This window comes from Bos indicus x Bos taurus, chromosome 14 (assembly GCF_003369695.1).
Source record: "Bos indicus x Bos taurus breed Angus x Brahman F1 hybrid chromosome 14, Bos_hybrid_MaternalHap_v2.0, whole genome shotgun sequence".
NCBI classification, from domain to species: Eukaryota; Metazoa; Chordata; class Mammalia; order Artiodactyla; family Bovidae; genus Bos; species Bos indicus x Bos taurus.
In genome coordinates, this window is record NC_040089.1 from 64,457,518 (window position 1) to 64,482,308 (window position 24,791).

Sequence of the window (24,791 nt, forward strand, 5' to 3'; positions counted from 1 at the left end):
TTAACTTGGTTTTATTGCTTTGTAAAAGTTCTTCATATTTAATGTCATTAACCCCTTGCACTTCTCTTATTTTGTCATTTGCCTTTTAATATTTTTATGGTATCTATCATATAATTTTTAATTTTTACATAATCAAAATCATTCTTTTTCTTTATGATTTTGTGCCTTTTAACTCTTTGAAATCTCCACCTTGACACCCTCCTGATTCCAACAATTCTAGGACAAGAAAACTATTTATATTTTATTCTTCTGTTTGTTAATGACTTTAATTTTCTTATATTTCATTTTTAAGCAGGGAACAAGCGACAACACTACCAGGGAGTCTAGATGCTACTTTCCTCTGATGGCCACTTCTAAATGCTCTCTCCTAGGGACTTGTGTGCGTGCTCAGTCATGTCTGATTCTGCGGCCCCATGGATTGTAGCTCTCCAGGCTCCTCTGTCCATGGGATTCTCCAGGCAAAAATGCTGGAGTGGGTCACCATTTTCTTCTCCAAGGGATCTTCCCATCTCAAGGATCAAACATGCGTCTCCTGCATTGGCAGGCAGATTCTTTACCACTGGGACACCCCCTCTACTAGAGAAAGAAAATGAAAATAGGGAAGCTTCCGAGAAAGCCCAGGAATTCAAATCCCAGAACCAATCAGCTTTGGGAGTCCTTAGAAGGACAGGTGAAGAAAGCCTATCAATTGTCTTATCTCAGTACCTGACACAGAGTAGGTGCTCAGTAGCTGTCCGCTGTTAAATTAAACCCATTGGTTACGTTGTACCTCAGTCTGGATGAATTGGGCCTGGCCAACCCAGGTGGAGCCCGAAGGGGAGCAGCATTATCACCTGAGGTTAGAACACACTAATTGCTGCATTTTCCCATGGTATTTAGGGCTCCTTGCATCATACCCCATAATGACTGAGGGTTCTTTCTTGGAATGTGGTGGGAGGGGAACCACCAGCAAAGATTCCAACTTGATAACCTCTCTCTGGGCTTTCACATTATTTTCCTAAAAGTAACTTGGATTTCTCCTGTCTTGTCCAAGCCTTCAGGACCTCTCTGTCCATGTTATCTAACAATGGAACTTGGTAAAAATGAATATAAGATAGTTCCATTGTTCTTATTTCATCTTCAAAGCAATGCTACTGGGCTTCCAGCCATTTAATCTACTTAATCTTTTTTTTTAAATATATCTTGGGATTTTTTTATGAATATAGAAAAACCCCAAAATATAGGACTTGACAGGAAAACATACATTAAAATTTTATACACACTTAAATCTTAACAGTAAAAAAAATTCATACAGACACATGCATAAGGAGAATGGGGGTGGTGGGGGGAGGAAATCCAGCAAAAAACTGCAGTCGTTTCTTTGAGCTGTGAATTAAGGTTAATCTACCTAATCCTGATTTGCTTTCCTGAGAAAGGGGAATTTAAAATTTTCTATCCTTCCTATAAGACATTTTTGTTCTCTGAATCTTGTGTATTTGTATGCATTCCCTAATCTACAAATGATTATGGAGGGCCAGGAATGCCAGGATCAGAAATGGTCCTCTTAAAGCTCTGATTGCTTGGAGATCTGAATACTGCTACTCTATGGGACTTGCCTTAGGGATAACCACCTAACTCAGACAGAAACATATCAATCTGATAAGCGATATTACACTACAATGATCCTGACTCAGATTTTTAATCATGGAATCATGTGTGTTACGGGCTTCCCGTGTACTTCAGTTGGTAAAGAATCTGCCGGCAATACAGGAGACCCAGTTTCGATTCCTGGGTCGGGAAGATCCCCTGGAGAAGGGAACGGCTACCCACTCCAGTACTCTTGCCTGGCGAATCCCATGGACAGAGGAGCCTGGCTGGCTACTGTCCATGGAGTAGCGAGAGTTGGACATGACTCAGCAACTAAACCACCACCATGTGTATTACAGATTTTTTGATTAGCCCTCTCTTGTTTATCTCTAATTGTGAAGAAGGCATTTTAGTATTTTGAGATACAATTGACACAAAACATTGTATAAGTTTAAGTTGTACAGTGTGGTGATTTGATACATATATGCTGCTGCTGCTGCTAAGTCGCTTCAGTGTGTCTGACTCTGTGTGACCCCATAGACGGCAGCCCACCAGGCCTCCCCGTCCCTGGGATTCTCCAAGCAAGAACACCGGAATGGGTTGCCATTTCCTTCTCCAATGCATGAAAGTAAAAAGTGAAAGTGAAGTTGCTCAGTTGTGTCCGACTTTTAGCACACCGGAATGGGTTGCCATTTCCTTCTCCAATGCATGAAAGTAAAAAGTGAAAGTGAAGTTGCTCAGTCGTGTCCGACTTTTAGCGACTCCATGGACCGCAGCCTACCAGGCTCCTCCGTCCATGGATTTTCCAGGCAAGAGTACTGGAGTGGGATGCCATTGCCTTCTCCGTGATACACATATATATATTGCAAAATGATTACCACAATAGGGTTACTTAACACATCCTTCACCTTGCAAAACTACTATATTTTTTGTAGTAAGAATATTTAAGATCTACTTTCTTAGCAACTTTCAAGTATATAATATGGTATTGTTAACTATAGACATCATGCTGTATACTGAATCCCCAGAACTTACTCATCTTATAACTGGAAGTTTATACCCTTTGACTAACTTCTCCCAATACCTCCAACCCTCAGCACCTGGCAACCACCATTCTAGTCTCTATTATTATGAATTTGGCTTTTTTAAGATTCCACACATAAGTGAGATCATACAATATTTATCTTTCTCTGACTTGCCTCACTTAGCATAGTATCCTCAAGTTCCACCCACGTTGTTAAAAATGGCAGGATTTTCCTTTATATTATGGCAAGATAATATTCCTTTTGAGTGTGTGTGTGTATCTGTGTCTGTGTCTGTTTCACACACTTTCTGTACTTATTCATCTGTTGGTAGATACTAAGATTGTTTCCATGTCTTGGCTATTGGGAATAATACTGCAATAAACAATGGATATCTCTTCAAGACAGTGATCTCATTTCTTTTGGACATACACCCAGAAGTGAGATGGCTGAATCATATTGAAATTTTTTTAGTTAAAATGTAATTTTTAATTTTTTTACTTAAAAATTTGAAAATAGTTCTATTTTTAATATTTTGAGGAACCACCATACTCTTTTCCATAGTGGTTATATTCCAACAGTGTACACGAGTTCCCTTTTCTCCATATCCTTGCTGACACTTGTGATCTCTTGTCTTCTTGATGATGGCCATTCACACAGAGTGAGGTTTTCATTGTGGTTTGGCTTTCCATTTCCCTGATGATTAATGATACTGAGCACCTTTTCATGTACTTGTTGGCCAAATGAAGGTCTTCTTTGGGAAAATGTCTATTCAGTTCCTCTGCCCATTTTTTAAATCAAAATCAATATTAGTCCTTAACTCACTTGTTTCTCAACATATGTTCAAACTCTGATAAGAGTTCTTGGTACAGCATCAGCACAAGAGTGGATAAACACCAAATCCTACCTGTTTCTTTCACAGGACAGCCCGGTGATGTTCAGCCTGGGTTTTATGGAACCTATACTTTCTTGCTGTTGTTGTTCATTCGCTAAGTCATGTCTGACCCTTTGCAACCCCGTGAACTGCAGCAGGCCAGGCTTCCCTGTACTTCACTGTCTCCCAGAGTTTGCTCAAACTCATGTCCATTGAGTTGGTGATGCCATCCAATCATCTCATCTTCTTTTTCCTGCTTCTTCATCGGCCCTCAATCTTTCCCAGCATCAGGGTCTTTTTCTAATGAGTCAGCTCCTTGCATCAGGTAGCCAAAGTATTGCAGCTTCAGCTTCAGCATCAGTCCTTCCAATGAACATACAGGACTGATTTCCTTTAGGACTGACTGGTTTGATCTCCATGCTGTCCAAGGAACGCTCAAGAGTCTTCTCCAGCACCACAATTTGAAGGCATCAACTCTTTGGCATTCAGCCTTCTTATGGTCCAATTCTCACATCTGTACATGACTATTGGAAAAAGTATACCTTTGACTATATGGACTTTCGTCAGCAAAGTAATGTCTCTGGTTTTTAATATGCTCTCTGGGTTTGTGACAAGCTTTTCTTCCAAGGAGCAAGCATCTTTTAATTTCGTGGCTACAGTTACCTGCAGTGATTTTGGAGCCAAAAAAAACACCAAAATCTGTCACTGTTTCTACTTTTTCCCCCATCTATTTGCCAAGTGATAGGAATGGATGCCATGATCTTTGTTTTCTGAATGTTGAGTTTTAAGCCAGCTTTTTCACTCTCTTCTTTCACCTTCATCAAGAGGCTTTTTAGTTCCTCTAAGTTTTCTGCCATTAGAGTGGTATCATTTGAATATCTGAGGTTGTTGATATTTCTCCCAGCAATCTTGGTTCCAGCTTTGAGTCATCCAGCCTGGCATTTTGCTGTTGTACTCTGCATATAAGTTAAATAAGCAGGATGACAATATATAGCCTTGACGCACTCCTTTCCCAATTTTGAACCAGTCCGTTGTTCCATGTCGGCTACTAACTGTTGCTTCTTGTCCCGCATACAGGTTTCTCAGGAGACAGGTAAAGTGGTCTGGTATTCCCATCTCTTTCAGAATTTTCCAGTTTGCTGTGATCCACACAGTCAAAGGCTTTTGTGTAGTCAACGAAGCAGATGTTTTTCTGGAATTCCCTTGCTTTTTCTATAATCCAATAGATGTTGGCAATTTGATCTCTGGTTCCTCTGCCTTTTCTAAATCCAGCTTGAACATCTGAAAGTTCTCAGTTCACGTACTGCCGAAGCCTAGCTGGAAGGATTTTAAGCATAATCTTGCTAGCATGTGAAATGAGTGCAATTATTGGTAATTTGAATATTCTTTGGCATTGCCTTTATTTGGGATTGGAATGAAAACTGACCTTTTCCGGTCCTAGAACATTGTTGAGTTTTCCAAATTTGCTGGCATATTGAGTGCAGCACTTTCACAGAATCATCTTTTAGGATTTGAAATAGCTCAGCTGGAATTCCATCACCTCCACTAGCTTTGTTCGTAGTAATGCTTCCTAAGGCCCACTTGACTTTACACTCCAGGATGTCTGGCTCTAGGTGGGTGACCACACCATCATGGTTATCTGGGTCATTAAGACCTTTTTTGTCTAGTTCTGTGTATTCTTGCCACCTCTTCTTAATCTCGTCTCCTTCTGTTAGGGCCTTGCTGTTTCTGTCCTTTATTGTGCCCATCTTTACATGAAATGTTCCCTTGGTATCTCCAATCTTCTTGAAGAGATCTTTAGTTTTTCCTATTCTATTGTTTTCCTCTATTTCTTTGCATTGTTCGCTTAAGAAAGCTTTCTTATCTTTCCTTGCTATTTTCTGGAACTCAGCATTCAGTTGGGTATATCTTTCCCTTTCTCCTTTGCCTTGCACTTCTCTTCTTTTCTCAATTACTTGGAAGGCCTCCTCAGACAACCACTTAGCCTTCCTGCATTTCTTTTTCTTGGGGATGGTTTTGGTCACTACCTCCTGTACAGTGTTACAAACCTCCATTGATAGTTCTTCAGGCACTAATCCCTTGAGTCTATCCATCACTTCCACCACATAATCAAAAGGGATTTGATTAAGGGCATACCTGAATGGTCCAGTGGTTTTCCCTACTTTCTTTAAGTCTGAATTTGGCAAAGAGTTCATGATCTGAGCCACAGTCAGTTCCAGGTCTTGTTTTTGCTGACTGTATAGAGCTTTCCCATCTTCAGGTACAAAGAATATAATCAATCTGATTTCAGTATTGACCATTTGGTGATGTCCATGTGTAGAGTTGTCTCTTTTGTGGCTGGAAGAGGGTGTCTGCTATGACCAGTGCATTCTGTTGGCAAAACTCTGTTAGCCTTTGCCCTGCCTCATTTTGTACTCCAAGGCTAAACTTGCCTGTTACTCCAGGTATCACCTGACTTTCTACTTTTGCATTCCAGCCCCCTATGATGAAAAGGACATCTTTTTTTTTTTTTTTTGGTGTTCTGGAAGGTCTTATAGGTCTTCATATAACCAGTCAACTTCAGCTTCTTTGGCATCAGTGATTGGGACATAGATTTGGATTACTGTAATGTTGAATGGTTTGCCTTAGAGGTGAACAGAGATCATTCTGTCATTTCTGAGACTGTATCCTAGTACTGTATTTCAGACTCTTTAGTTGACTTTGAGGGCTACTCCATTTCTTCTAAGGGATTCTTGCCCATGGTAGTAGATACAGTGGTCATCTGAATTAAATTTGCCCATTCCCATCCATTTTAGTTCACTGATACCTAAAATGTCAATGTTCACTCTTGCTATCTCCTGCTTGACGACATCCAATTTACCTTGATTCATGGATCTCACGTTCCAGGTTCCTACACAACATTCTTTACAGTACTGGACTTTACTTTCACCACCAGACACATCCACAACTGAGTGATATTTTCGCTTGATCCCAGCCTCTCCATTCTTTCTGGAGCTGTTTCTCCCCAGTAGTGTATTGGACACCTACCCACCTGGAGGGCTCATCTTCCAGTGTCATATCTTTTTGCCTTTTCATTGTGTTCATGGGGTTCTCGAGGCAAGAATACTGAAGTGGTTTGCCATTCCCTTCTCCAGTGAACCACGTTTTGTCAGGCCCTAAGTAGCAGGGACATGCCCTTCAGCTGCTCCACATGGCCAGGTGACATGCCGGGTGCCCTAGTTCTCCCACCATTGGTTCTCACGGAGCACACAAACCTTCACCGGGCACTAGGCATCAGTCAGCATGCTGCCCAAAGGCACTGCTGGAGTCCCTGGGCCTTAGTTGGCATCTAACAACCATCTTGAAGAGACAGACTTTGGAATCTCACACATTTGAAGCCATATTCTATCCACGTGACTTACAATCTGTGCAAATGTGGCAAACAACCTTTCTAAGCTTCCATTTCCTAATCTCTATGTGTGTGTTAGTCGCTCAGTCATGTCCAACTCTTTGCAACCCCATGGACTGTAGCCCACCAGGCTCCTCTGTCCATGGGATTCTCCAGGCAGGAACACTGGGGTGGGTTGCCACTTCCTTCTCCAGGGGATCTTCCCGACCCAGGGATCAAACCCGTGTCTCCTGCATTACAGGCAAATACTTTAAGTATGGATAATTAATCGCTTCCTTGAGGATTAAGTGAAAAACTATATGTAAAGCACTTTCATAGTTCTTCATGGGTGCTAATTGGTCAAAAAAAGTAATGAGAAGTGTGATTCCTGTCAATATGGAGTAAATAAACTCCACCCTGTGTCTCACACTGAATACAACTAACAACCTTGGACAGAATTCATGGAGCAGTTATATGAGGACACTGAAAATAAAACGGTAACAGGCTGATGAGGGATGGAACTAGAATTGGAAATACCCCCCAAACAGCAGTCAGTTTCTCCATTTTCTTTTCTTTGATATTTCCTATCCTGGATCAATGGCAGTTTAAAACCCAGAACAGTCTGCTGGGTATGGAAGGAAATAGCTTTAGGAGATGCCCTCTATTATTTATCTTTTAAAACAACAACAACAAAAAAGATATTTAGCCCCTATGGGGAAATTCCCTATTTCCATTTGCTTTGTTTTTCCTTTCTCTCCAGTCCCAGTCCCCAAACAGTGCATTAGCAAGTGCAGAGGCAGCGGCAATCAAGTAGATACTTAAAACCGTGGGGGAGAGGAACTCTTATGCTGGTCAGAGAAACTGGTCCCTAGGATATCCCCATTCTTTTTCTTTCCTCTTGCTGCTCAGTCCTAGAGGCACATAGTCATGGGATGTGTACAGTAGAATTAAATTGTTTTCTAGCCAGAGGAAGAGGAAGAAAAACCTCTGAGAGCCACAAAGAGTAGGGAAGAATCACAGAGAGGAGGGAACTTAAAAAAACAATTTTATAATTGTATCTGAAATGAGCTTGCCTGCCAGGGGATCCATATGCATAAATCTAACTTCAAACATTCTACCAAAATTTTTGAGAAGTGATTTTACAGGGGAAACCATTGCCCAGACCCCAGGTGGTCATGGGGTGGTACACAAGTGGGACAGATTCAGATAACACTGCAAAAGTTTTGAAAATAAATTGACAATAGAACCATAGTTCACAGAATTAGGTAGGAAAACTGTTACCCAAAACTAACCAGATTTTAAAAGTTCCACATCAGAGTTGAACAAAACTGAAAATCACATATAATAATATTAAGAATTGCTAATATACAGTACAAAATTCCTTACAAGTGAGGAAGAAAGAAAATATTAACATTTAGCAAGGGAAAAGGCAATTAAGTAATACCAAACCCTGAGTAGGGCTTCCCTGGTGGCTCCGTGGCAAAGAATCCACCTGCCAATGCAGAAGACGTGGATTCAATCCCTGGGTAGGGAAGATCCCCTGGAGAAGGAAATGGCAACCCATTCCAGTATTCTTGCCTGGGAAGTCCCACGGACAGAGGAGCCCATGGAGTTGCAAAAGAGTCAGACACGACTTAGTAACTAAACAACAGCCACAACAAAATGCAAATTAGAACCACAATGAGAAACCACCATACACCTAAGCAAATGGCTAAAAATATTTTTAAACATAAAATGCCAAATGCTGGCAAGAATGTGAAGCAGCTAGAACTCTCATATGCTTCTTAGTTCAGTTCAGTTCAGTCACTCATTCATGTCCGACTCTTTGCGACCCCATGGACTGCAGCACACCAGGCTTCCCTGTCCATCACCAACTCCCGGAGCTTACTCAAACTCATGTCCATCAAGTCAGTGATGCCATTGAACCATCTCATCCTCTGTCATCCCCTTCTCCTCTCACCTTCAATCTTTCCCAGCATCAGGGTCTTTTCCAATGAGTCACTTCTTCAAATCAGGTGGCCAAAGTATTGGAGTTTCAGCTTCAGCTTCAGTCCTTCCAATGAATATTCAGGACTTATTTCCTGTAGGATGGACTGGTTGAATCTCCTTGCAGTCCAAGGGACTCTCAAGAGTCTTCTCCAACACCACAGATCAAAAGCATCAGATCTTTGGCACTCAGCTTTCTTTATAGTCCAACTCTCACATCCATACATGACTACTGGGAAAACCATAGCTTTGACTAGACAGACCTTTGTTGGCAAAGTAATGCCTCTGCTTTTTAATATGCTGTCTAGGTTGGTCATAACTTTTCTTCCAAGGAGCAAGCATCTTTTAATTTCATGGCTGCAGTCACCATCTGCAGTGATTTTGGAGCCCCAAAAGCAAAGTCTGTCACTGTTTTCATTGTTTCCCCATCTATTTGCCATGAAGTGATGGGACCAGATGCCATGATCTTAGTTTTCTGAATGTTGAGCTTTAAGCCAACTTTTTTCACTTTCATCAAGAGGCTCTTTAGTTCTTCACTTTCTGCCATAAGGGTGGTATCATCTGCATATCTGAGGTTATTGATATTTCTCCCAGCAATCTTGATTCCAGCTTGTGCTTCATCCAACCCAGCGTTTCTCATGATGCACTCTGCATGTAAGTTAAATAAGCAGGGTGACAATATACAGCATTGACGTACTCCTTTTCCTATTTGGAACCAGTCTGTTGTTCCATGTCCAGTTCTAACTGTTGCTGTTATGAATCTGTTGTTCATACACATTTCTCAAGAGGCAGGTCAAGTGGTCTGGTATTCCCATCTCTTTCAGAATTTTCCACAGTTTATTGTGATTCACACAGTCAAAGGCTTTAGCATAGTCAATAAAGCAGAAGTAGATGTTTTTCTGGAACTCTTTTGTTTTTTTCATGATCCAGAGGATGTTGGCAATTTGATCTCTGTTCCTCTGCCTTTTCTAAATCTAGCTTGAACATCTGGAAGTTCACAGTTCATGTACTGTTGAAGCCATATACTTCTCATGGGAATGCTTCTCATGGGAATGAAAAATGCTGCTTATGGGAATAAAATGAAAATGCTGCTCATGGGAATGAAAAATGGTACTGCCATTCTGGAAAAGCAGTTGGAAGATTTTAGTAAAGTTAAACATACACTTGCCCTGTGACTCACAGTTCACTCCTGGTATTTACCCTAGAGAAATGAAAACATATGTTCACCCAAAAATCTGTGCATGAATCTTAGTAGCATATTTTATGAATAGATAAATCTTAAATCTTAGTATTTATCTATTCATAAATACCAAATACTGGAAAAAAAAACCCAAATGCCCTTGAACAAATGAAGGGATAAACAAGCAGCGATATACCCATGTAAAGGTGTACTACTCAGTAATAAAAAAAGAATGAATCAAAGATACATGCAGCTACATGAATGAATCTCAGTGACATTATGCTGAGTGAAGGAAGCTAGTTGCAGAAGGTTACATATTCTCTGTTTCCATTGATGTCACTTTCCGGGAAAAGTTAAACTGTAAGAACAGATAATAGATCAATGGCTACCCAAGGCTTGGGGTGAGGGGAGGGTTTGGCTAAAAGGGAAGCAAAAAAGAAAGAATACTTTCTTTTGGTCAACAATTTGTGATGAAATTGTTCTGTATCCTGACTGCAGTGATGGTTATACGAAATTATACACGTGTTAGAACTGCACACCAAAAAAGTCCATTTTTACTATTGTAGTTTTTGTTATTTAGTTGCTAAGTAGTGTCCAACTCTTTTGTGACCTCATGGACTGTAGCTCCTCTGTCCATGCAATTCTCCAGACGAGAATACTGGAGTGGGTAGCCATTCCCTTCTCTGGGTCATCTTCCCGACCCAGAGATTGAACTTGTTCTCCTGATTGGCAAGCGGATTCTTTGCCACTGAGCCACCAGGGAAGCCCACTTTTACTATATGTAAATTTTAAAAATAATTGTAAAATAATAGCAAAAGACGCTTACTCCTTGGAAGGAAAGTTATGACCAACCTAGATAACATATTCAAAAGCAGAGACATTACTTTGCCAACAAAGGTTCATCTAGTCAAGGCTATGGTTTTTCCTGTGGTTATGTATGGATGTGAGAGTTGGACTGTGAAGAAGGCTGAGTGCCAAAGAATTGATGCTTTTGAACTGTGGTGTTGGAGAAGACTCTTGAGAGTCCCTTGGACTGCAAGGAGATCCAACCAGTCCATTCTGAAGGAGATCAGCCCTGGGATTTCTTTGGAAGGAATGATGCTAAAGCTGAAAGTCCAGTACTTTGGCCACCTCATGCGAAGAGTTGACTCATTGGAAAAGACTCTGATGCTGGGAGGGATTGGGGGCAAGAGGAGAAGGGGACGACAGAGGATGAGATGGCTGGATGGCATCACTGACTCGATGGACGTGAGTCTGAGTGAACTCCGCGAGTTGGTGATGGACAGGGAGGCCTGGCGTTCTTCGATTCATGGGGTCGCAAAGAGTTGGACACGACTGAGCGACTGATCTGATCTGATATTGTTTCAGATAAGACTTTAACTCTTTGTAATGCAAAATGCTGGCTAATTATCTTGGTACATATAAACCCTAAGAAAAACATTTGTTGCCAGAACTTACTTAAAAAGGTGCGCCTCAGTCCTTGAAGAGCTGCCTACTTTAAAGTCTCCTTTCTTCCCTTTGGTGCCCTCACTTTCTTTCCTATCCTCTCTCAGTTGCTCTGCTCTGTCTCCGCTTCTCTCACCTCCTCCTTTTCTGTGCTTTTGTCTTCATCCTAGCTTAACCGGTCATATATTAACCTGAGGTATGTATTTTACGTTATATTTTTTGCCACTTAAAAAAAAAAAAAAAACCAAAAACTTATACTCCTTGTTTTTTTTTTTTTTTGTTTTTAGTTGAATGACTTGAACATTTTATATTTCTCCCTCAAAATTAAAATATTCTGTCAAATTACTTAAAGTTGATTTTTACCTGTGAATGATTTTCAACACTGACATTTCCCCCTTAGTTGCTCAGGAGTTCTCAAGAAGAAACAAAAACTTCCTCTTGCTCTGGTCAGGTGAAAAGGCAGATTTTTTTCACTTAAAGTTGATATAACTTTCATTGTCTTACATTATGAAGATGAAAATTTATATAGTCTAGATTCTTTTTTAAAAAAACAATTACATCAAAAGTGAAATTGCGTATTTTTAAAAAATTTCTTTGGAGAGAGGCATGTACAGCAATAGTGCATTCATTTTTAGGTATATAACCCCTCTGAAGTCAACATATTTGTTTGAAACTAAGCAGCTACCCATAAAACAATCATCTCAGAGATTGATTGAAGGTTAACTTACAAATGGTTGGTGACAAACAAGCAGCCATTTGTATGTAAAGGTGATAATCAGGAATTAAACTGAGTATTAGAAAAGATGTCAGACTATGAAGAAAAATAGGGTTGAGAGATTGTATTAAGGAAAAGATTTTAACTAGACTTACATGCTGATCATTTCATGATATATAAAATTATTGAAACATGTTGTACACCCAAAACCAACATAATATTATAAGTCAATTATACTTCAATAATAAAAGAAAAAAAGATGAGCTGTATTGAGAAAAAGAAGAAAAAACTTGCTTGTGGATTTATAAGGTAAAGGCTATAAAAAGTTTGGTAGACTAAGAATTTCTGTACGAATAGAAAATTTGAACCAGCTAATCATATAACAAGATAGCTCTTTTGCATAAATGAAAGAGAAAAGATGTCTTACTCTTATCTCCACTGCCATCTTCATGTTTTATTCCACTGTCCTTTTCATCTTCATCTTCTGAGTTTTCTACTTCCTGAATAACCATCCTTTTCCCCTTGGTTTGAGTCTTAGATGCAGGTTCAGAATTTTTCAGATCTCTTTCAACCTCTGACAAGGTTTTCTACAACATAATCACCATGTTAAAGAAAAATTTTTTCTTTAGTAAAAAATACAACTATTCTTGCAGGTAATAATATGAAGATATTGAAAAGTGAATAAAGATAACTAAGATGAAGCTTTTTATGGTGGTCTTTATTTTTCTTTTCAAACAACTTCATTGATTTCTCTGATTATAATTATATATTTCTATTATAAAAAAATTAAAGTATAACAAGCATAAAAAAGGAAAAAAAACTATCTGCAATCTCGCCTCTCAGATAAACTACTGATATTCTGATGATCATCTTCCTATATATGTTTGTATGCATATAAACTTGCAGACATGTCCAAAAAGTTTTATAAAAATTAAACCATACTGCTGCTGCTGCTGCTAAGTCGCTTCAGTCGTATCTGCTCTGTGACCCCATAGACGGCAGCCCACCAGCCCCCCCATCCCTGGGATTCTCCAGGCAAGAACACTGGAGTGGGTTGCCATTTCCTTTTCTAATGCATGAAAGTGAAAAGTGAAAGTGAAGTCGTTCAGTCATGTCCGACTCTTAGCGACCCCATGGACTGTAGCCTACCAGGCTCTTCCGTCCATGGGATTTTCCAGGCAAGAGTACTGGAGTGGGGTGCCATTGCCTTCTCCGAAACCATACTACACATGCTTTTAAAGAGTAATATTTAAAGGTTTGGCAGATTTACTTGTATCCCATCGTAAAGGAAATCAACCCTGAATATTCACTGGGAGGACTGATGCTGAAGCTGAAGCTCTAATACTTTGTCCACCTGATGCAAAGAACTGACTCATTTGAAAAGATCTTGATGCTGGGAAAGACTGAAGGTGGGAGGAGAAGGGTGTGATAGAGGATGAGATGGTTGGATGGCATCACTGACTCGATAGACATGAGCTTCAAGCTTATGTCAGGTACCCTGACCACCAAGTTCCATGGGGGCAGCAGAAGGCCCAGATAGGTACTACACACTCAGTGGGTTTGTGTCACAGCTGAGGGGTCTCACATTTAGAAAACTCAACACCCATATTTTATAATGTTGTTGTTGTTCAGTCGCCCAGTCATGTCCAACTCTTTGTGACCCCATGGACTACAGCACTCCAGGCTTCCCTGTCCTTCACTATCTCCTGGAGTTTGCTCAAACTCATGTCCATTGAGCTGATGCCATCCAACCATCTCAGCCTTCACATATGAAAAGCCAGCTCACTGGAAAAGACCCAGATGCTGGGAAAGACTGAGGGCAGGAGGTGAAGGGGGAAACAAAGGCTGAGATGGCTGGATGGCATCAACTCAATGGACATGAGTTTGAGCAAACTCCAGGAGCCAAACTGTCGCAAAGAGTTGGACATGACTGGGCGACTGAACAACAACAACATTATAAAATATGGATGTTGGGACATGAGTTTGAGCAAACTCCAGGAGCCAAACTGTCGCAAAGAGTTGGACATGACTGGGCGACTGAACAACAACAACATTATAAAATATGGATGTTGGGACATGAGTTTGAGCAAGCTCCGGGAGTTGGTGATGAACAGGGAAGCCTTGGCTCATTGGCTTGCCATGCCATGAGTAACAAAGTCTTCTGTGCCTGACCCAGGAGTCCTGTAAGTTTTAAATAGGGTAAAGTCTCAGACCCTTCATAGTTTTTGACACTTACCTCCACTCTCTAGGTCTGAACACAGATCCCCTAAGTACATATCTGAGTCAGTTTACTGTCAATGATGCTATGCTTACCATACAAGTTAAAGGAAGAAACACTCTTTTATGGCCATTAAGCTCATGCCTAATCCTACTAGGAACTTCTACACCACCCTGCATAATAAACTGAAATTGGCTCAAAGAAAAGGATTGCCTACAATGCTGTAGGAAAGAGAAAATTATTTATCCTTTAGGAGTAGGTTAATGATTTTGGACAATTTAAGAGTCTGCTTTCTTTCACTTCAAATACATGTTAACACCGGGGGGTGTCTGAGATGTATCTACTATTTAAAGTTGTGTCCTATTCATTCCTCAGTATCATTTATCCAGCAAGGCTGGTATCTTAACATAAACCCAGAAAAAGCAAACTATAGAATTAGGTGAGGGATTGCTTTCTGTACTTACTTTGGCCAACTCATTATCAGGTTCAACAGCCAGTACTTTATTCAAGTCTTCTATAGCTTCCTGGAGCTTGTTTTGATGCTTATATGTGGTGGCACGGCGCAGAAGAGCTGAAAATTTACCAAAATAAAAGTTATATTTTTTTAACATGTGGCATTCTGATTATGACACATTCTTCAAGGGGAAGAATTTAGAATGCAATTGTGCAAACTAGACCCATTTTAAGATTCTTACAAATATAGAAAATGATCCTGAGGTCAAACAGAAGAGGCTGCAATAAAAAACTGTCCCTTCCAACAGCCTGGCCCTTTGACAGCTCCAGGCTCTGCCAGTTCCCCCAAGGCTGAGAGACTCCACATCTTAACCCTTTGAAGGCACCATGCTGTGCTACAATATTGGGAAGCTCTTCACTAAATAATAATATGTTCCTCCTTATAATCATCATGACTATTATTTCTACTTTCTGAAAACTTAAAAAGCCTTTCATTTAAATGTGGTATTTATATTAATAACCAAGCACCTAACTCAGAATATGGGTCCTTAGTGAAGTCTTTATAGCAATCTAAAATGAATAGGAACACAGAGAATCTTGGTGTTTAAGTCCAGCTAAGTTCAGAAATTGCACACTTTGGTAAATTGTATCAGAGAATTTTTGAAGGTTACAGCATCTAATTTGATAATTTTTAATACTAAAATGAATCATGATTAATTATGTCATAAGAGAACTTTGTGTAGTAAGCCATGATTTTGAAAAGTATCAGGCTTTGTAATTCTGGAATTTATATCTGATTCTGTAATTTATATCTGATTTATTTTAGTAACACTATTTTAAAACATAAATTTGGCTAGTTTGATTTTAGTCTTAGAATGAGCCAGGAAGATCTAGAGGATAAATCATTTCATCATTAATATAAACAAAATTATAGCATAAGTACAAATTGAGCTATTACTGTTCCTATTCAGATTTCAGAAGGAACTGTCCATAAAGAAATATTCATGATATAACAATTACCATTTTAAAAAAACTCTTTATTTTTGGAAATAATTTCAGATTTACAGAAAGTTGCAAAGCTAATACAGACAGTTCTCATATACCCCAACCCAGCTTTAAGGCTAACATCTTACATAACTATGATATATTTGCCAAAACTAAGAAATATTGTTAACTAAACATTAGACTTTATGTGGATTTCACCAATTTTTCCACTAATGTCCATTTTCTGCTTCAGGTTATAACCATATACTATGCTGCATTTAGAACAATTAATTTTTGAGTTAAAAATAAAGTTTCAAAGAGGATGATATTTATCCTCTTAAGAAAATCTAAGAATTCTTAATGTTTTATGGCCATACTGATTACTAGATTTGGCTCTGTCAAACTTGTTTTTTTATATAGTGAAGATTCTGGTGCTTAAGAAATTATTCAAATGGGGAAAAATGAAAACAGAAGACCATTCTAGTGCAGAAGAGTAGCACAGTGGTTGAATGTGGACTCTGGAGTGTCATCCAGTGTCAAGTCCTGGCTCTGTCACTTACCAGCTGGGTGATCTTAGGTGAGTTGTTCAGTCCCTCAGTATGTCCCTGTCCTTTTGTAAAATGAGTGTGCTAGTAACAGCTGTTGTTGTTTAGTTGCTAAATCATGTCTAACTCTTTTTCGAACCCATGGGCTGTGCAGTCCGCCAGTCTCCTCTGTCCTTGGGATTTCCCAGGCAAGAATACTGGAGTGGGTTGCCATTTCCTTCTCCCGGGGATCTTCCCAACCCAGGGATCAAACTCGTATCTCCTGCATTGGCATGTGGGTTCTTTATCACTAAGCCACCTGGCAAGTCCACTAAAAACAGTCCCCGCACCGTTACTGAGCTGTTGTGAAAAGTAATGGAGTTAATATACGTACTGCATGGCACAGGGCCTGGCACAGTGGTCGTGTGGAGACCGGGCACCTGCCTAAAGCTAGGACCCCACCCATATGCTGTGATAGAGACAACATACAAGCAAAGAACTTTACTGGGGAAGGGAGGGCATCCATGCCGATGACAGTTGGGCTGATGCACCAGGATCCGTCCTCAGCACACCATGGTTTCTGCCCACCCGTGTTTGTAGGCATGTGGGAAAAAAAGTAAGTGGTTGTATTTATCTGAACCCATAGTATTTAGAAATAGAATGAATCTATTATAATTTATGCCTCTCCCTTTCGGAATGACTCCTTGGTAACAGAAAAGGAGAGCAGAGTCTGACTTGCATACTTCAGGCTTGGACCATAAGAAGGTACAGTAGGAAAGCAGAATGGAGGGCGGGTGTTGGTGGGGAGGTGTAGTCAGCTTTGGACACACTTAATTTCAAATGGTCTATGGACATCTAGGTGGAAAACCCAAAAAGCAGCTGGTGGAACGTTCTAGAGCTCTGGTGTGAGCTTATTAATAAATATTTAAAAATCATATTTAAATTTATTTTTTAGATAAAAAGATACAGTTCAATAAGCCAGTCAGAAAAAGATAAATACTGTATGATTTAATTTGTATGAGGTACCTAGGATAATAAAATCACAGAGACAGAGAGTAGACTGGTAGTTGCCAGAGGCTGGGGTGGGTAGAGAGGATAAAGAGTTGCTGTTTCATGGGTACATTTTCAAGATTTAAAAAGTTCTGCAGGTGGACAGTAGAGCTGACTGCACAACAATATGAATGTACTTAAGACCACCGAACTCTGTACTTAAAAATGACTAAGATCGTAAAAGTTTGTGCTATGTCAATTTTACCACAATTTTTTAAAAATTGAAAGGGAACAAAAACCCCACAAACTACAGCTCAAATGCAAGCGTGAGATATTTCTCTAAAAATGCATGTAGGACTTCCCTGGTAGTCCAGTGGTTAAGAATCCAGCTGCCAATGCAGGGAACGTGGGTTTGATCCCAGGTTGGGGAAATAAGATCCAACAGGCTGAGGGGAACTAAACCCATGCACCACAAGTACTGAAGCCCACGTGCTCTAGAGCCCCTGCTCCACAACAAGAGAAGCCGCCGCAGTGAGAAGACTGCGCATCACAACGAAGAGTAGCCCCCACTCGCCACGGCTAGAGAAAGCCTGCGGGCAGCCATGAAGACCCAGTGCAGCCAAAAAGAAGTAAAAACAAAAACATGTACACTTTGCTCAATCATCTGGGATTACTAGCTACATCAGTGCAAGTAATTAAAAAGTTAAATCCGAAGTTAAACTTGAAATGCAAAGTAACTTGAGGAAGGTAATGATTCACATATAGAAATTTGAGTTTATTTGAATTTTTTTTAGTGTAAACATTGGAGAAGGCAATGGCACCCCACTCCAGTACTCTTGCCTGGAAAATCCCATGGATGGAGGAGCCTGGTAGGCTGCAGTCCATGGGGTCGCTGAGGGTTGGACACAACTGAGCGACTTCACTTTCACTTTTCACTTTCATGCATTGGAGAAGGAAGTGGCAACCCACTCCAGTGTTCTTGCCATGAGAGTCCCAGGGACAGGGGAGCCTGGTGGGCTGCTGTCTGTGGGGTCACACAGAGTTGGACACGACTGAAGTGACTTAGCAGCAGTGTAAACATAATGAGTATCTACAGATGACCTTCGACAGATGGTGCAGCAAATTTAAAGGTATTCTATGAATACTTTTTACCCTTTAAGTTCCCAGGTTCTAACTCCAAGACCTTTTCACAGTCCTGAAAAGCACTGTTCCAGTTCTGCAGTTTGAGTTCTGCTTGAGCACGATTGTTGTAAGCTGCTACGGTGGGAAGCACGGATAAGCTCCTGTAAAAGAGACACTTTTAAAAAGTTTTTAATATTTTATTGTGGTAAAATGTATGAAAGAGACATTAATGTCAACAAGCGAATGACAGGAAAACATAAAATGGAGAAACTCAGCTAAAGTTAGAAGCTAAAACAATCACAGCTCATGTTGTGGGTAGAATTGCGTCCCCTCAAATTGGTGGGTTGAAGTCCCACCCCCCAGCACCTCAGGATATCACTACACTTGGAGATAGTCTTGAAAGAGATGATTAAGTTAAAGTGAGGTCATGAGGGTGTTTCCTAATCCAGTATGACTAGTATCCTTATAAGAAGACACACCCAGAGGAAAGATCACTTGAGGACACAGAGGGAAGATGGCTACAGACAAGCCAAGGAGAGAGGCCTTAGAAGAAACCAACCCTGCAGACTCCTTGATGTCAGACTTCTAGCCTCCAGAGCTGTGAGAATACATTTCTGTTGTTTAAGTCAATCAGTTTGTGGCAGTTTGCAGGGCTGCTGCTGCTAAGTCGCTTCAGTCGTGTCCGACTCTGTGCGACCCCATAGACGGCAGCCCACCAGGCTCCCCCGTCCCTGGGATTCTCCAGGCAAGAATTGGAGAATTCTTGGAGTGGGTTGCCATTTCCTTCTCCAACGCATGAAAGTGGAAAGTGAAAGTGAAGTCACTCAGTCGTGTCAGACTCTGAGCGACCCCACTACCAGGCTCTTCCATCCATGGGATTTTCCAGGCAAGAGTACTAGAGTGGGGTGCCATTGCCTTCTCCGAGTTTGCAGGGCAGCCCCAGCAAATTAACACAGCATGGGCTGTCAAAAGTAATACCATAAAATTCTACAAACTACTAAATCAATGTTTAGACAGATGCTTAAGTTTCTAGTGAAAAGGTTTAAAATTTATTCTGGCTTTAGAAGTGATATGATCATTTAAATACCCGTATTGTTGCTGCTAAGTCGCTTTAGTTGTGTCCAACTGTTTACAACCCCATGGACCGTAGCCTGCCAGGCTCTTCTGTCCATGGGATTCTCCAGGTAAGAATACTGGAGTGGGTAGCCATTCCCTTCTCCAGGGGATCTTCCCAACCCAGGGATCAAACCCAAATCTTCCTCATTGCAGGTGGATTCTTTACCATCTGAGCCACCCTTAAATACCCACACAGATCTCCTCAAAACAAGCCAGTTTAGTTAACATCAAATTTTTTTTTTCTTTTTTTTACTCTTTGGGGACAATTTCCTAGTTAAAAAAAAAACACAAGCAAATAGTGATCAACCACAACTAATACCCTTTGTTAAATTATTATCGTGTTAACAGACACAAATTAGTCTGTTATCTAAAAGTAGATTTAACTCTTAGGAAATAATCATAATCTTACCAAAGGATTTTAATTGAAGGAAACAGAAAAGAGCAGTAGTAATTGAGGAATACAGACCTTAAGAGAGTAAGTTTTTTTACACTAAGGGTATGAATGCAATATAACTAACGAAAAGAATAATTTTAAACCTACCTGGCTATTGCTTATAAAATTGATTTGAAATGTTGTAGAATAATCTGCTAGGGACTTCCCAGGTGGTCCAGTGGCTAAAACTCTATGCTCCCAATCCAGTGGGCCAGGGAGTTCAATCCCTGGTCGGGGAACTAGATCCTGCATGCTGCAACTAAGAGCCTACATACTGCAACTCAAAGATTCCACACGGCACAGTGGGACCTAAGACGCTGCCTGCCTCGACCAAGACCTAGTGCTGCTGCTGCTAAGTCGCTTCAGTCGTGTCCGACTCTGTGCGACCCCAGAGACGGTAGCCCACCAGGCTCCCCTGTCCCTGGGATTCTCCAGGCAAGAACACTGGAGTGGGCTGCCACCTCCTCCAATGCGTGAAAGTGAAAAGAGAAAGTGAAGTCGCTCAGTCGTGTCCGACCTTCAGCAACGCTATGGACTGCAGCCCACCAGGCTCCTCCGTCCATGGGATTTTCCAGACCTAGTGCAGTCAAATAAATAAATACTCTCTATATAGTTTTAAAATAATGTATTCCTAAATATAGGAATGATAAGGGTATTGGTACACTGAATCTTCTAAATCCAGAATTACAATATAAGATAAAAACAGAAAACTCACAGAGTGTCCATTTATTAAGGTCATTAGTGGAGATTTCCCAGGCAAAAATACTGAAGTGGGTTGTCATTTCCTTCTCCTAGGGATCTTCCCAATCCAGGGATCGAACCCACATCTCCTGCATTGGCAAGTAAATACTCTATTGCTGAGTCACCTGGGAAGCCCCACAAGATCATTAAAGATGAATATAAATAAATCACATGGTTGGGTAGCAATCAAACATAGAAAATACATGTAAGAATAAATAACACAAGAGCCTGACACTGAGTACCTCCCACCTGCCAGACACTAAACATTAAACTCACTCAATCCTCATTATAACGCACAGAGGAGGAATTACTGCTTTCCCAATCTTACAGATGAGAAAACAGATGGGGCAGGAAGGTTAAGTAACATGCCCAAGGCCACAGGCTTGAAAATGGTAGAGTTAAGGTTCAGACCTCAGTGCTTTACTCTAGCACCTGTTCTCTTTACCATCATGTAACCCTGCCTTTCAGCATCTTGTTTTATTTAATCCTCACAGCTGCTCTGAGGTTGGCACTATTATAGTCTCATCACATTGAGATGTCTGAGACAAAAGAGGTGAAAAATCTACCCAAGGTCTGAAAAGTGGCAATGTGAGTTCCCTTAACCATTGCACTATGCTGCTTTAATTCTTCACCTCTATGATTTCTTCAAAGAGGAAGACAAGAAAAAGTTTGTTCCCTGTAATAGACAGGAGATTCTCCACTGGTGGAAATCTATAAGAAGAGAGAAAACAATACCAGAGCTGACATCCACCTGCCCAAACAGCAGAGGTTGAACTGAATGAATGATACCTCAATATTCTCTTTACTTTGTATGTTCACTTCAACAGTTTAGAGACACAAATGTTAAAAAAAAAAAAAAACCAAAAACTTCTTCCAAAGGTGGAAGCACAATTTTACAGCATTTAGTTCTATTAATAAGATAGCATTCGTGGTTCTATAAGCACAGTTTGTCTATAACAGTATTTTAAGAAATTAGTTTATTTTTCACAGACTATAAGAGCTTCATACATTCGTACAAGCATACAATGAACATGTACTGTGAACCAGGTGTTGGCTGGGCATTAGGGGTCCAGTGGTATTTTTAAAAATGACAAGTGGGCTCAATCTTACAGACTTTATAGTCCAGTTAGTGCCAGATCACACAAATTTGAATCATACTTCCAACAGATATTACAAAGAGGTAAAATTACTATATGGGTTTGCAAATTTGGCAGTGGCGGGGGTGGGGGGCATTGGAGCGGTGATTGAGTTGGGTGGAGGTTTAACCTGGTCTGAGAAGTAAAGGAAAACTTCACAAAAGAAGTAAGGCATGGGCTGAGATCTGGATAATAAGTTAGAATTAACTAAATAACAAGTAGAGGAAAGAGTATTCTAGACAGAGGCTCCATATATGCAAAGGCCCTGTGGTGGGAGGTAGTACCATAAAATACTAGAGCCGGGCAGTCTACTACAGAACCTGAGTTTTTAACCTCTATCCTGAATGAACTTTCTGTTGAGTTCCATCCAGACAGCTTCTATTTCCTCTGTAAAATAGTAAAGTTAGAAACTCTGTCAAACATGGGAGTGGAGTGGGAGCTTGGAGTTTTAAGAAAAGTATCGAGAAAACAAGGCAAACACAAGTGAAAATGAAAGTGAAGTCACTCAGTCGTGTCCGACTCTTTGTGACCCCATGGACTGTGGCCTGCAAACTCCACCCATGGGATTTTCCAGACAAGAATACTGGAGTGGATCGCCATTTCCTTCTCCAGGGGATCTTCCTGACCCAGGGATCGAACCCTGGTCTCCTGCATCGCAGGCAGACTCTTTACTGTCTGAGCTAAACACAAGTGAATATATGATAAATTGCAAGTACCATATATCGAGTGATTATGACACATTATTTAGCTTATTTATATCATTTCAACAATCAAACACTATCATTTTTTAAATGACAAGATTAAACCACATCAAAAATCTGCTCACCGAGTATAGTACTTTACAGCTTCTTCATAATCTCCTGACTTAAAAGCTTCATTTCCTTTTTCCTTTTCACGCGTAGCCATAAAAACCTTTTCCTTTTCAGTTAGACCTATAAATAAATGTTATCTGCTGTAAGTAAGAATATAACTTGATAGAATTTTCCAAATTTAAATCCAAAAATGCTTATTTTAACAGAAGCAGAAAACTATAAAAACAAATAAAGCAAATAAAAGGTTTCCTAAGTTTATGATATTTCTATTCTTTCTAATCATTCAGAATTTTTGAAGGTTTAGATTTCTCAATAATTGTTTTGCTTTACTTTAAAGGTACTATGTACCTGTGGACTTCAAGTGAACAGAAAGTGCTCCATCTTTTTGTTTTGAGGAAAAGAAATTTGAAGGATTTGGACAAAAAAGATTTGAAAAAGGGAATGAAAACTGAATCATGGTAAAAACAAAATAGGTTTACATATTCATATGTTTTTAAGTCTTATTACACTTAAGTATCATAACTATTATTACTCATAAAATTAAGAAGTTTAAGGATAGAATGGAATTTGTTAGAGGTGATCAGCCCTAGGAGAAAATTCATAAACTTTTTATGGAAATATACAGCTCTTAAAGAGAATGTCTTTGGGTCAACAGCTTTTATTATCATTCAAAAAAGGTAAAGATTACTGCTGCTGCTGCTGCTAAGTCCCTTCAGTCGTGTCCGACTCTGTGTGACTCCATAGATGGCAGCCCACCAGGCTCCCCCGTCCCTGGGACTCTCAAGGCAAGAACACTGGAGTGGGTTGCCATTTCCTCCTCCAATGCATGAAAGTGAAAAGTGAAAGTGAAGTCACTCAGTCATGTCCGACCCTTAGCGACCCCATGGTCTGCAGCCTACCAGGCTCCCCCATCCATGGGATTTTCCAGGCAAGAGTACTGGAGTGGGGTGCCATTGCCTTCTCCAGTAAAGACTACTAAATCATTCCTATTTTCCCCCCATTACCTGCTGTATCTAGTCTTGTCTCAATTTTAGACAAATGTGATTTGTTGTTTATTACAGTTCTTTCTTTATCTTCATCAAGTTTTGCACATTCTTTTTCCACGTCAAATCTTAAATGAAAAATAATAAAAAACTAGGAAAAAGCTCAATACAAACGAGAATAAAACTTATTATTGGTACTCTTGTATCTGTATCACTGTGCCTTTAGAAATAATATTCCAAAAATATATGGTAGGTTTGTATTAGATGTCACTTGTATTTTTTCCTAAAAAACACAGAATTTAGCGAGGACTTAAATTTTAATCAGCCCTAAATTGTGCAGAACTTTGTTATTACAGTAGTGACTAATTTATCTTAATTTAAAAATCTGTTATTTTGGATGGGTAAATATTGCATTAGTTATTTTTGGTTACTCATAAATAAAAGGATGCCATAGTTTTTTATTTAATGAAGAAACAAAATCAAGAGTGCTTAATCCAAATACTCTTAGTACTCTACTGACATAACTTACATTTGATATGTTCAGGTTTAAAATAATTAAGGAGTTATTACAGTATTTTATGACAGTGAATTTTTGCTGACAATTTTATATAAAGAAATATAAAACATACTTATCCCACTCTGCATAATCTCTCGGAATTTTCTTTTTAGCTGGTCTACTTTTAGAATTCTTTTCCTAAAAGAATAAAATTATATTTTATGAGATATTTAATATAAGATTAGCATATTTTCATATAAAGGTGAAGTATTGGCTTAAGATACATGAATTGAATGGATAAGAATAAGTTACCCTTGAAGATAGGACAGTTTCAGTATTACAATTATTAACATAATAATACACAGCAGATTAATTATGAGAGTGATGAATAGGACTTTAGGTACATATGTAAAACTTTAAAACTTACATGTATGAAATGTGATTATTATTGATTTTCTTATAATGAAAAAGTATGAAACTATCATTCATTCTTTTAAAACCTAGGCATTGAAGAAATAGCTAGTTTGCTGTATTAGAGCTGTTTTGCTTACAATGACAGATACCCAAGTTGGACTAATTTTGTTTAAAAAGAATAATTTACTGGCTTATGTAACCAAATGGATGAAA

The 24,791-nt window shown here is 39.6% G+C and overlaps 1 protein-coding gene across 1 annotated transcript in view; it reads right to left on the minus strand.

Moving 5' to 3' along the window:
- The window catches only part of SPAG1 (sperm associated antigen 1), an 87,011-nt gene that overhangs the window by 38,090 nt on the left and 24,130 nt on the right, over positions 1-24,791 (minus strand). Inside the window, exons 5-10 of the mRNA XM_027561436.1 lie at positions 24,298-24,362; positions 23,690-23,796; positions 22,700-22,805; positions 18,478-18,608; positions 14,839-14,945; positions 12,584-12,743 (exon numbers count right to left, since the gene is read on the minus strand). Coding sequence (XP_027417237.1) covers positions 12,584-12,743; positions 14,839-14,945; positions 18,478-18,608; positions 22,700-22,805; positions 23,690-23,796; positions 24,298-24,362 — 676 coding nt within the window. The remainder of the gene's footprint in view (positions 1-12,583; positions 12,744-14,838; positions 14,946-18,477; positions 18,609-22,699; positions 22,806-23,689; positions 23,797-24,297; positions 24,363-24,791) is intronic.